General features: G+C 36.9%; 1 protein-coding gene across 2 annotated transcripts; it reads left to right on the top strand.

Annotated features, from left to right (window-relative positions):
• Positions 1–6,027: 6,027 nt before the first annotated feature.
• On the top strand, positions 6,028–12,836 carry LOC128518778 (CD276 antigen homolog). Of its 2 annotated transcripts, none has more exons than XR_008357769.1 (6): positions 6,028–6,128; positions 7,147–7,193; positions 7,488–7,790; positions 8,045–12,156; positions 12,539–12,631; positions 12,743–12,836. XR_008357769.1 is itself a non-coding variant. In XM_053492044.1 (6 exons), exons 1-5 carry the CDS (start codon positions 6,091–6,093, stop codon positions 12,568–12,570), a joined length of 531 nt encoding a protein of 176 aa, XP_053348019.1. In that variant the 5' UTR covers positions 6,028–6,090; the 3' UTR covers positions 12,571–12,631; positions 12,743–12,836. The 2 variants fall into 2 exon arrangements, 1 of the variants encoding a protein (XP_053348019.1); XM_053492044.1 differs by having other exon boundaries at positions 8,045–8,155.
• Positions 12,837–14,008: the final 1,172 nt, after the last annotated feature.

The raw sequence follows: 14,008 nt of genomic DNA, 5'->3' as shown, positions 1-14,008 counted from the left end.
ATCACAACTTGTATTATTACCATCACTAGTACTGGCAGGATTTGCAACTGAGTCAAGTAAACTTTCATTAAAACAGTGTTTATGCTTTCTTGAGACATGTAATGTGAATGTTGACTTGACTGTAAATTTTTGGTTACACCTTCTGAAACGGCATGTAACAGTCTTACCTTTAGTTATGTGTTTTTTTAGGTGTAAGATTAGACGCCGGATAGCCTTACACTTTGAGCTGCAAAAGTCAACGTGACGCGTTAAATCATCTGTTTTATCCAGTTTAGTTTTATTTTTTCAAAATTTATGACCATATGTGTGACACTTGAACGCTGAAAACTTTGAAAAAACTCTTGTGCACTGAGGAAAACCGCACTTAAACGTTGCATTAGGCAAAAAACTATGCATCCGCATGTGCCTCACATGCGTAAAGGAATTGCTGCAGGTTTTATTGCAAATATTGCAAACGAACATTTTCTCCTGCAGTCAGCAAATATCAACGGCAAAATAATCATGCTAGTTTAACACAAGCCCTCTTTGAGCTAAAAATAAACTAAGCTTACTTTGACTGGCAATGCAAACGTACTGTAGGTACTACGTTGCTAATTCAGTACATACCGCCAGGGTTCTCACTAGATCCAGAAAATATGATCATATAACCCCAATATTATCAACCCTGCACTGGCCACCTGTTCAGTTTAGAATTAATTACAAATAGTATTACTTACATACATAGCTCCCACATACCTAACCAGTTTTCTGATACGCTTTAATCCACCACGCTCCTTAAGATCACAAAACTCTGGACTTCTTGTAATTCCCAGAATTTCAAAATCTACAAAATGGGGTAGGGCTTTTTCATATTTAGCTCCATAGCTTTGGAAAAGCCTTCCAGACAGTGTTCGGGGCTCAGACACAGTTTCCCAGTTTAAAAGTAGACTCAAGACGCATCTCTTTAATCTGGCATACGCGTAACTCATCCCATAACTTCATACTCCAGTACATCTATCCTGAATGGCAACTACGCTAATTCTCTCCATCTGTTCCGTACTTTTCTACCCATCCCGAGGCATCTGGAGATTGTACCAGCTTCAGTAGATAAAGGCCAACCCTGCGAGGATCCTGAGGCATCCAGAGAAGGACCTTCTCCAGCTGGATTCTGCTTATTATGGTTGGAGCTACACATCCTGCTCCTGTGCTCCCAGTGATCCAGACCCCATCTGCCCTCTGCACCTACAAACTCATCCCTTTGCTGAACTGGACTTCATGTTAATTTAAAGAATTTCTGTTATATTGTACTTTCAGCTGCATAACACACATGGTGTTATATTATCTCTATCTGTTATCACCCAAATGAGGATGGGTTCCCTGTTGAGTCTGGTTCCTTTCAAGGTTTCTTCATATTGCCAACTCAGGGAGTTTTTCCTTGCCACTGTCGCCGTCACCCTTGGCTTGTTCATCAGAGACATTTCATTCATTCATCTCATTATTATCTAGACACATTTTTCTCACACATACACAATTTATTATTATTATTTTTTATATATATATATATTTTTTTTTTTCATTAATTATTATTTTTATGAATTCTTTTCCTTTTTAGTGAAGCTGCTTTGAGACAATGACCATTGTTAAAAGCGCTATATAAATAAAATTGAATTGAATTAATACTCAAAAAATAGATTTTATTAGATCGTTATTAGCAAATAATATAATAAAGGCTAGTACAGTGTAACAACGAAAATGATAAAATTGCATTTACCTCAACCAAGGAGGAAAACACAGTGCGGGAATGCCGTTTTCTTGACCAGTTCAGCTTCAACCGATAAGTTTATAGTCAGATAAGACCAGTTCAGCTTCAACCGATAAGTTTATAGTCGTGACAAACCACAAAATTGTTGCGTTCTATAACTCTTCCTCCTTCATTCTTTAACATTCACGTACACCAGGTGAAAAGATGAGGCTAGATTTGATAATCTTGTTTAGATTTAACCTGCAGGAATCTCTTCTAAGGAGTTGTGAGCGTCAGCAACAGCATCGGACATGTGACTAGACTTAAAAAATACTGTTCTTTACTGTAGAATTAAACAGTACTTTGCGATTAAAAGGTTTTTTTTTTAAAAAGGGTTTGCATTCACAGTATTCAATTGTATTTTTGAATAAGAGTGCCTTACTGTTGGAAAATCCCCGTTTTTTTTCAGATATTTTTACAGTGTACATTTCATATATAGGTTGAAATACAGTCATTAATTGAAAACGAAACAACTGTGTAGGAGGCTTAAACCTAGGTGACTTGGTAAATGGGCTTAAAACAGTCAAAATTTGCTACTAAGGTGATGTTGTGGATGCCAGATTCATGTCAAGGGTCCTACAACATGGCATGACTGAGCAGAGCAACAAGATACAAGGTAATATCAGCAAGATCACTCCTGGGCAACTGTCTCAAAGCAGACTGGGCAGACAAAGCAGACAAAATCTGTTGTTTATGCTACTTTAAAGAAGCACAAAAAAGGGCATTGTTATGTACTGTAGACGCAGTGGTCAGTCAAGGAAACTTAATGCAGCAGATGAAAGACACACCATGCTAACTTCCCTTTGACATTGGAAAATGTCAAGCAGTGCCTTTGGCAAAGAACTGGTGAAAAACAGTGGGTCCCAAGTACACCCATCTACTGTCTAGAGAAGTCTGGACAGAAGTGGACTTCATGGAAAAATTGCGTCCCAAAAGCCATATCTCTGATGTGAAAACAAGGCTAAGCAACTCAACTATGCATGAAACATAAGAACTGGCGTAGGAAAAATGGCAGCAGGTGCTCTGGACTGATAAGTCAAAATGTGAAATATTTGGCAATAGCAGGGGGCAGGTTGTTTGCTTATATAAGTTACTTATATATCATGCAATACCATCAGAAAGGCATATGATTAAAATTTATTTACAAATATCATTAAGAACTATCATTGTAGACACAGTGTAGAGAAAAACAAAGAGTCCTGGAAATGATGGTTTGGTCCCCACAGAGCCCTGATCTCAACATCATTGAGTCTGTCTGGGATTACATGAAGAGATAGAAGGATCTGAGGAAGCCTACAACCACAGAAGATCTGTGGTTGATTATTCAAGATGTTTAAAAAAAAAAGTCTGTGTGAATTAATGCTGTTTTGCAGATGCAAATAGTGGTTGCACCAAATACTGAGTTGGTTTAAATTTCTTTTCTGCTCATTTACTTTCCATTTTGTTAATTAATAAAAATTAATTTTCACACCTGTCTTTTTACATCTGACTATAAACATGGGGCCCATCAGGCAAATAGCACGAGGCTACTGACCCGACTTGCAAACTCGCCAGATCCCAAACCAATTGACGCAAATTGAACAAACCCAACAAAGAAAAGTAAATTTAAATCGTTAAAAATGTTCAGTAGAATATAGAGCTATGTTTAATAGTGAAAGCATTTCCATAAACATACAATGTGATGAGAACTTAAAGGATTGGGACTAAACAGCTGTGTCCACAAAAAAAAAAAGTTGTTAGCAAGACTAATCAGAAAAAAGGCTTCAGTTTGTTAGGTAGCAGAAAGATTGGACTTTGGAGCGATGGGAAAAGGTCATGTGACCTGATGAGTCCAGATTGAGCCTATTCCAGAGCAATATGCTCGTCAGAAGGAAAGGGACGCGCATTAAGCGATGCACCCATCATGCATAGTGCCCACTGTACAAGCCTCTAGAGACAGTGTTATGATCTGGGGTTGCTTTAGTTGCTCAGGTCTAGACTTAGCAACGTTATGTGGCAATAGAATGAAGTGAGCTGACCACCTGAATGTACTGATTGTTGTGATGTTGCATTGGAATGTTGTGAAGGCATTGGACTACTGATCAGAAGGTTTCACTGTTGGGCCTTTGAGCAAGGCCCGTAACCCTCAACTGCTCAGATGTAAAAAGTAGATAAAATGTAAGTCGCACTAAATAAGTGCATCTGCCAAATGCTTAAATGTAGTGCGTATTCAATATTTTATTTAAGACTAGCATTAGTACTCGTCATTGACAGATAAAAGGTTTGTAGAAATAGTTAAAGGTTAAAGCTAAAAATAATCTAATCAGCTTTCATGTAATTAGAGGTGTCAAGTAACGAAGTACAAATACATAAAAATAGCCTCGTTACTCCTATTTTTATGTACAAATACATAAAAATAGCCTCGTTACTCCTATTTTATTTCAGCTTGTCATTCAAAAAACAAACAGCAAATTTGATTGTGGTTGAATGAGAAGTATAAACATACCACTCCGACAACCTATTGGTTGGTACGCGATCCATCGCACCTGCACATGACGTCACGTCACACGCTCCAGCAAGGACGTTTGAATAAAATAGCATTTTCGGTTGATAAGGTTGTGATAAGTAGACGAAGATGTCCGTGATCGAGAACAGGAATGATATATACTCAGCAAAAAAAGAAACGTCCTCTGACTTTCAACTGTTTTTACTTTCAGTAAACTTAAAGTGTAAATATTTGTATAAACACTAAAAGAGTCAACACCATAAGACATAAACTAAAAATGTTTCCCAATGTGTCCCTGAATGAAGGGAGGCTCAAAATCAAAAGTACCAGTCAGTATCTGGTGTGGCCACCAGCTGCTTGAAGTACTGCAGTGCATCTCCTCCTCATGGACTGCCTATTGCGGACAGTCTGAGTACTGATGGAGGGATTGTGTGTTCCTGGTGTGAGTCGGGCAGTTGTTGTGGCCATCCTGTATCTGTCAAGCAGGTGTGATATTCGGATGTACCGATCCTGTGCAGGTGTTGTTACACGTGGTCTTTCACTGCGAGGATGATCAGCTGTCCTTCCTGTCTCCCTGTAGCGCTGTCTTAGGCGTCTCACGGTGCGGACATGGCAATTTATCGCCCTAGCCACATCGGCGGTCCTCATGCCTCCCTGCAGCATGCCTACTATTTCACGTTCACGCAGATGAGCAGGGACCCTGGGCATCTTTCTTTGGGTGTTTTTAGTCTCTTTAGTGTCCTGCGTTTTTAGAACTGTGACCTTAAGTGCCTACTTTCTGCAAGCTGTTAAGGTCTTAACGAACATTCCACAGGTGCATGTTAATTAATTGATTATGGTTAATTGAACATGAATGGAAAACATTGTTTAAACCCTTTACAATGAAGATCTGTAAAGTTATTTGGATTTTTACAACATTATTGTTGAAATACACAGTCCTGAAAAAGGGACGTTTCTTTTTTTGCTGAGTATATATTCTTTTAAATAATTGTAATTTGATTTTGATTATGGTTAAGGCTAGAAGGAATACAGCTCGAGCACTATTGGGCATGTGCACATTAATCTAACATTTTTTTTTCTCTCACTATACAACAATAAAACTTTTTGTATTACAGAAAGGATTAGTTTTCGACGTGAAAAAATTATCCAATAGGTATAACTATAGGTATAACTATAAAACCCTTTTAGCCACGACCATGACTCAAACGCGCGAGGATGACGTCACTAACCCGTGGCAACGCATTAGAATGTTTAGAAAGGAATATTTGTAATATCGATATTTTACAGGAAAAGAATGGAATTTTAAAATAGAGGATTATGTTGGCTGCATTATTTAAACGCATTAGAAAGAACAATAGAGTTTAATATTAGCCTTTAAATAGGCAATTTGTGCAACCAATCATGAAGCGCTTTCGGCACGCCCCCTACCTTTCGGCACGCCCCAACCTTTCGACACGCCCATTAATCCGATCTGCAGCTACCTCTGTCTCCATGAATGACGAATTCACGATTGAAATTCCCAGTTGCTTACGTGTTTTTGGCGTTTTTACTGCTTGTACTTGGGAAATTATAAATTGCTGCTTTGCCTATACTTAGCTCGTACATATATTTATTTCTGTTTTTCACTTCTTAACGGCTAACAAAAACAATCGCAATAACTAACTAACCAACTAAATAAATAAAATAAATAAACAAATTTATTAGCAGACTACTTAGCGCATGCGCAAACAACTTCCTTCAGTTTTCCGGTTAGTGTAATTACTAACGGACTTTTGTTCCTCGTTTTTTTGTGGAAATTTATTGTTCTGTAAATTTATTTGTTCTTATGAAACTGTTTTTTATGTTGTACGCAATGAGTGTGAGGTATGTATTGGCTTTATTCAGTTTAGGGCAGTGTTAAGCTAACTCGCCGCTGGCTAATAGGGTGTGACTGAGTTAGCTAATGTCCGGAGCTAGCTATAGTAATCCGAACATCAGGAAAACGTGTACAGATGTTCTTTTACTGCAGTTTAACTACGGGAACCGCTTTAACGCTTAGCCTGTTAGTTTATCTTTTGTTCTGTAAAATCTTAATGTAAACTGGAGAAGTTTTAAATAAGTTAGCTAGACCACGCTTAGCTTTAGATTATCTGTGCTATAATTTAGTCCTGAGTTTATCTCTTATTTTTTAGTGTTCTAGAATAAAATCTCAGGTCAGATTGGACAGTCTAATGAAGTCTGCTGTAAAATAAGAGTACTTACTCAAAGTGTTAAATAAAATTAAAGTTTACTGTTTGTACTGGGACACTAGAAGAATCGCTTATGGCTGAAACTGAACCTCCATCACACAGCCTTGGTTCGGTACCTTTTTGTTTAAGAAATGCATTTCTGAGTCAGGGGTAGTTCAGTGGTTAAAGCATTGGACTATGGTTCTGAAGGCCCCAGGTTCAAATTTCACAACCACCTTTTGTCCCTGTTTCTGTCCCAGGGATCTTGAGCAAGGCCCTTAATACTGGTTACTCCAGTAAATGTAAGCAGTTTGTAGTAATTGTTTAGGAGTGGATGTTGCCGAATGTGCTGTGATGATGATTGACAGGTCTCACATAAAGCAGGTGTGAGGTTAGAGAAATTAAAAAGCTCATGTTTATGCTTAACCAGTACTCTTATCCTGCCCAGTGACTGTTTTCTGCTCATATAGAAAATTTCCCTGCAGGCCCCGTGTGCTTTAAGGACATAAAGAAGTTTGATAACATTTTCTCATTATTTATTGACTACATTTCTGAATGCTGAGCACTCCTTCTTTAGCTTCCCGAACTGAAGAATTAAACTCGTTTATAAACCCCATATACAGTTATCAGGCTGTGAATTTATTCTGCTGTTCCTCCTCTTTCTGTTATTTTAGTTACAGTTGGATTTTCTGTTTTACCTTCCTGCTCCTGATACACAAAGGTGAATGTTTAACATAAATTACACAGAACTGATCTTAGCATGCTTTACTATTTTGTAAACAAAATGCAAATTATATAAAGTAATTTTTGTTCAATTAGTTAAATTTAAAAACATTTACATTTTAACTTATCTTTTTATTGTGATGGCAAAAACTTTTTGCAAACTGCAATCAACATGGGTGACTAGTGTAAATGCAGAGTTACTGGAAAAGTGCATGAAGCTCTATATATTTTTCTTTTATGATTATGTTCACACTTGTCTTTATTATTGAGATGTTTTTTTTTTTCCTTTTAGTGTCGGTGCAGAGTGGTCATGTTGAAGGTGTCATTGGACAAACAGTAACCTTACCGTGTTCAATCACCCCAATGTCACTGGATGTGTTTTGGCGGGACAGTGCCGGCAGGACGGTGTGTGACATTATTGCCGGTAAAGCAGATTACGATGAGCAGGACCCTGTCTATAAAGACAGAATAAAATTTGAAAATGGGAATGGGAATTCTTCTATAATGCTAAGCAACGTGATGAAGTCTGATGCAGGAACGTACACCTGCACCTCCCCTAACGTTAAAACCCAGAGTGTAGAACTAACTGTTACAGGTGTGTATGGTTGATATTCCTAAAATCAAGCACCAACTGTTACCATAGCAAAAGGTTTTTGTCATGCGACAAATACACACACACATACACATACACACACACACACACACACACACACTGTGATAGAGTGAATAAGGACTTTTTTTTATTCAAGTACACTTTAATTGTTGTGATATTTATACAGATAGTTATTTAAGAGTTATAGAATGATCTAATATTGTGCTAAGTTAATGACTAGTGTTTATGTCCAACAGAGAGACCAGTCACAACGGAGAGACCAAAGACCCAAACGACAACACAAAAAGAACAGAGCCAAAACAAAAAAGGGCGTTCTGGGAACGGTGACATGGCAAAACAAGCAGACGGTCTGTTAACGTTCCTCCTGGCATGTGCACTGCTTTGTAGCTTAGTCTTTTAAAGAAACCCCAAGCTCATTGTGCATTAGCTTTACATACATATTAACATACATATACCAATAAGAGATTTGTGACCTAGTACGCATTGCTGCATGTTATGTTGGCAAGGAGCACTGTATATTAATTAACAAGTAGTATAGATAATCAGCTTTAACAAGAAATATTTCCAATAACCAACAAAGTTTAATGAGGTCTAAAACATTTCCATTGTTTTATTTATTTATTGTGTTTCACCACAGTATCCTGGAGTCGATCAGAAATAATGAATATGTACAGACTTATTTTAAATTTAACGATATTTCCTAATTCCAGTAAAATGCTTAGTTGATTCAGTTGGTTTCACTTAGCCAGTGAGTGACTTAGCCAACACACTTTTTACACTGCATTTTATTTTTTTCCCTAAAAACTAATTCTGTTACGTTTAAAATATGATTCAGGTCATTGCCCTTTTGCAATGTTTAGTCCATCCAATTAGATTTAAAACTTGCCATGTCACATTGATGCACTAATTTATGCTAAAGGACCCCTGACAAAGTATTAAGTCTGTAAATTAACATGCTTTTCCAAATTTTAACTTTTCTATAAAGTACATTTATTTTATTTTTATTTTTTTTGTAAATTTGTATTGTAAAGATCTTTCTTTACTCCACTTTTTTTTGAGATACTGAATTTCAGTTTTCCTTAGGTGGTAAGCCATAGTGATGGAAAAAAAAAACCCAGAATCATTAGAAAACAGGCTTCAGTTTGCTAATGTACTGTATATACATATTTTAATAAGCGTAAAGATTGGGCTTTGATGAGATGGAAAAAGGTCATGTGGCCTGATAAGCCCAGATTGAGCCTATTTCAGAGTGATGGGTAAGAAGCGAAGCGCATGGTTTGTTAAAATGCCTGCTGGAATGTTCTTTACGCTACAGCTCAACCTTCTGAAGGAAGCTAAGCCTGTGCATTAGCAGACAGCACAGGAATTACAGTCATGTTCAAAACGTAAAAATTAAAAAATTATCTTTTAATTATGTAATATAAAAAAAAAATCACCTGATTGTAGAGGGTTCTCTGTGTTGGGTAAAAACCTCAGATGAACATCATATAATGTTACATGCAAAGCGGTCAGATGTGTGACATAAGCAATTGTCATAGAGAAGCAATTGTTGCTGCAGATGAGTTTGAAAAGGGTAAAAAAATTTCAAAACAAATTGGAGTTCAGTGATCTACAGTGAGTCATTTTTCACAGAAGACATTCAGGACAGTTGTCGTCCCAGCACATTCACCCCAAGGTCAAATCGTGCAAAGCTCAAAGAAATAGAAAAAAGGGCTACATCTCAGAGCCTAAACCCCACTGAGCATGTTAAATGATCCATGACAGTCCATGACAGCACAATTAAATAAAGACTAAACATGTATAGTTTGTTTGGAGGGGGTTCCCAGGAGAAACCTCTTCTGTCTAAAAAGATGTGGAATAATGACTGAGGTTTTTAAAATTGAACCAAGCAGAAAGGTTCTGAAACAACGTCCTGACCGATGAGACCAAAGTGAACTTGATTGGCCTTAATGCCCTGTTACATGTTTGACGACAACCAAACACCATTTCAGCAGGAACGCCTCATATCCATCAATGGATTGATAGGTGAAGAGTAAATCAAAACGATGTGAGAGACTGATAGTCACTGAAAGAGCCACAAAATTCGACAGAGTGGTAGATCCCATGCGGGAATAACCTAATGTGGTTATTGGAATTGGATTTATGGGTGCTGTGTAGAATAATTTTTTTTTTCGCTTATGGATCATGCCGACAACCATATAACATCCAAACATTTGTTTGTTTTTCTTCAACAGCTAAATAATTTTGTTGTCCACCACAGTTGTCTTCTGTGCCTTTTAGTTTTAATCAATGCATTCCTTTTTTTTTTTTTTTTTAAAGAATTTACAGAATACTTGTTCGAATAAAACACTCCTGGCCATCTAACAGTTGAGCAGCCAACTGTTAATTTACTTTTGGTTGCTTAGGAAGGTAGGGACCAACAGAAAAAGTGCAGGAATCATTTACCAGAGTTAGATGTCTAACCCCTTACATTAATACTGAAAGTCTGCACTTTGGTATTATTTTGATTTTTTAAACTCCAGTGAACTGTGAATGATAAAGTCTTAAATAACAAAATGTTACTATAGTGAAATATACTGAAATGTTCTTTTATTTGATGAAGAATGATTAAGTATTTTAAAACTTATTTTGATGTTATTTATTTAAATGTATTCAGTTTAATTTGAATTATGTTACTGGAAATTTCAGTCTAGCTCCTCTCGTCAGCACAGTGTGACTTACTTTGCACAGTTTTATGGTCAGCGCAGAGCCTGCAGCTGGTTGTAACATTTCAACTCATTTATAGAGATTGTAGATAATGGACTGCTCTATTCTTTGCAATGTTTTATTTATTATCACTGTACAATCAGCAAGACGATCTGAGCAGGATAATAAGACTACATTCATGATCAAGACACAAGGCAGATTTCAGCATTTCGGCCTTTGTAAATGCAACATTTTCATTAGATGAGGTCTGTTACTTATTTAAAATAAATGTACACATCTGTCTTTGTTAAATAACACTGAACATTTTGAAGTTGAAAAAAGGTTTAATAATCATAACCTTTTTATTGATTGGAATATAGTTACTTTTGCTGTGTAGTTCTGTGTATTTCTGTTTATTCAGTCATTCCAAGTGTTTGCTCTACATATCAGTGTCTGAATAAATAATGTTTGACGTTACACTTTATTTTTCTTTTCTCGCTGTAAAAAAACTGTGAAAGTTACTGCATTCTTTTGCTCAGAAACGAGGATCCAGAATTTTAAGTATGTGCCAGATAATTCTCTGAGATACCAGAAAAGCCAGCTTGGATGCATTTTAAATGCATGATTTTGTATCCATGAAGCATTCCATATTGGTTTTGTTACGTGAGGCGGTATGGAGAGCAGCACCACGAACGTTATAATGTGTATAAGAGCCCTAATGCAGGGCTTTAGAGGGGATCAATGAAATAGGATTTGTTTTGAGAGTGCTTATAATACGCACGGGAAGACCTTTCCGAGATCTCATAATTTCTAAAGGATGTTGGTTTCTGTTCCATTTATTTAATAATAAACTGTTTTGCTCGTGTATTGCACAATGAGTGTGAGGTATGTACCGTTGTTTCACGAAGACAGACCATACCCAGCGGGCACAACACATGTAATCCACGTGGATTTCTGGTGGATATTTGGTGAAGTGGTGGATCCACCAATTTTCACCTGATATCCACGTTGATTCCACGTGGTTTTAGGCAAGTGGAAAACCTGTTCTAAATTAATGTGGAATCCACATGGAGTTTTAGATCTACATTATTCTTCGCCCATTTCCACGTGGATATCACGTGGAAAATAATTTTGTACCACCTATTGATGGTTGCTGGATTTAATTTTGAATGCATATTTTGTATGCTTTTACATAAATGTGACAATCATTGATTAACATTAAACACACTCTAAAATAAAATGACGCATGTGACGCGTCCAATGTGTTCTAAAGGTGAACACATGAGCCAAAATGTGTTCTAAAATGGCATTTTCAAAATGTATTACTGATCGCCTAAATGCCACATCTGACTACAACGTACACTGGATTTGCAAACTAAAAAGTAGTTTAGAACACCGATGTGCTATCAGAGGCGACACATAGGCGTCGCTGCGCAGAGTGACTTTGCAGTCTAGCGAGTGGTACTGAGCATGCGCAGTGAACAGCCTTTCCTGAATCCTGTTTTTTTTCAGTGGAAGCGCGAAACATTTATAGCTAATAAAAAGAAATTAGAAACTTCGAAATTTGTTTAAATTTGTGGTCTGCTAAAGTTACAAAGTACCCGTGGCAATCGTGTTTCATACAGAGAACATTTGTGTGTGATGTTACAGGGTGAGCACTGAGGTAAGCAGTAATATTCTAGTATGTTCTGTGGCAGTTAGTGTAGGTTCTAACCGACGCGGTTAGCTTGATTGTGAATCTATGTATGTAGCTGACGTAGGATTCGAAGCATAACAGGCAATTGCAAACGTTAATTTGTCAAAAATCATAAAAACAGGCTAGTATTTAATGAACAGGTATAATTTGTCATAAATGCAACACCATCACCATGTATAATATATTATATGCACTGAGGAGTTCTGACCGTGAACACTAACATTTACTTGCAGAATATGTTCCATTGAATTTCTAAGAATGGGAGAAGGAACTTTTCAGTGTAACTTATGTGGTTACTCTACCCATTTATTTCTTTGAAAATAAATAGATAAGTTTTTTTTTCTTCTAGATTCCTTACCAATTCACTTATGTTTCAACTAAACATGAAGGGATCACGAGGGGATAAAACATCATTCGACAGCGCTGTGCAAATTAATAACTGGTAAGTAATTGAACAGAGCCTTGTGGTCGTGTCTTTGTTTTATATTAACACAATGATTGTATTGATAAATCGCAGTCCATGCATCTAAATTATACTAAACATTTTTGACAGTGTAGTAAAGGCGCATGATGTTACAGAAGCCTTTGCCCTCAGCTCCATTGCCAGTCGGTTACGAAATGCACCTAAGAAGAAAGAAAGGCTGGATGCAGTGTAATTTATTACGTGTTAAGTAAATGTTTTTGTAATTTTGTTTCTTTTGCTGTTTGAGACAGTTGTCTATCTTCTCTTAGATGTTTTGTTTGTTTAATTAGTCTTTTAGTATTCACATTTTTATTTCAGTATTATGCACTACACCCAGTTTTTATGTGCATTTTGTAATATTTGTTTTAAAATATGAATAAATTATTAGTTATTACAACTTTAATGTGATTTGTGTCTGCTTTACACAGGATGTTGTAGACATTTTGAACTTTGCAGAATTTACGTTGAACACAACACGTATTTTCCATGGGCTAACATCCACCTCTTTTCCAAGTGGTAAAATCCACGTGGAATTCGACTTGCCTTTTACGCCTAATTTACCTGTCTTTTCCACGTGGTTTCCACGAGTTTGTGCCCACTGAGTATTTCAGTTAGTGCCTTGTTAAGCTAATCTTACTCAGTACTGTTCCGGAAATAACCGTGTAACTGGAAGAGCTAGCATACATTTTTGACAAGCTATATTTCTCCTACCATTTTATTCAGCCTAAAATTTTTCATCTAAAATTCTAACATTTTAGACTATTAGAGTTTAACATGCATTAGACCCACCGCAGGATGAGTAAGTAGGTAGAGAACATTTAGCTGGCCATTATGTTTCCGTTTTTAGCGTTTTGCTCTCAGGGGTGTTGTGGTGGTGTGTGTCGGATTCGGGGTGACTTGTACTTTCGGTGTAGATTTTGCTGGTGTTCTCAAAAGCGCGCTGATGATTAGATGGTGCTTGGCCGTCATTCTAGCGGAATGGCAACATCTGGTCACGTGGCTGGAAACGCAATAAAAGGCGCAAGTGGACATGAAAAATTTCTCATCAGTCATTGCCGCCTCAGTGTTTTATGAAATTTATTATCATTATTATAGAGAACGAATTTGTAATTTATATAATAAAAATCCAATTAATTAATACTTCTTATTGCATTGGCTATTTTATCCACCAGTTATACACATTTCAATAGCATACGTTTGATAATAATGTCAGCTTTTACCTCATTTTATGTTAATAATTAAATTTAGTAGTCTGAAATTGCCACAGTAGCAGCAAGAAGTATCCGAGGTGCGCTCACGTTACCATGGTAACACACGGCGGAAGTGCCTTTTGTGCTGGTGACGTCGCAGCGGGTT

Source organism: Clarias gariepinus, chromosome 3 (genome assembly GCF_024256425.1).
Source record: "Clarias gariepinus isolate MV-2021 ecotype Netherlands chromosome 3, CGAR_prim_01v2, whole genome shotgun sequence".
Classification (NCBI taxonomy): Eukaryota; Metazoa; Chordata; class Actinopteri; order Siluriformes; family Clariidae; genus Clarias; species Clarias gariepinus.
The sequence above is the reverse complement of the archived record's forward strand: the minus strand, read 5'-3'. Positions and strand labels throughout refer to the sequence as shown.

What these genes read in the sequence shown, in the direction of transcription:
- LOC128518778 (XM_053492044.1), top strand. Translation starts at nt 6,091, where the DNA reads ATGAAACTGTTTTTTATGTTGTACGCAATGAGTGTGAG. An exon ending in TTGTACGCAATGAGTGTGAG is followed by an intron (nt 6,129 to 7,146) that starts GTATGTATTGGC and finishes CTGTTATTTTAG; the next exon opens with TTACAGTTGGATTTTCTGTT. An exon ending in TGTAGAACTAACTGTTACAG is followed by an intron (nt 7,791 to 8,044) that starts GTGTGTATGGTT and finishes TATGTCCAACAG; the next exon opens with AGAGACCAGTCACAACGGAG.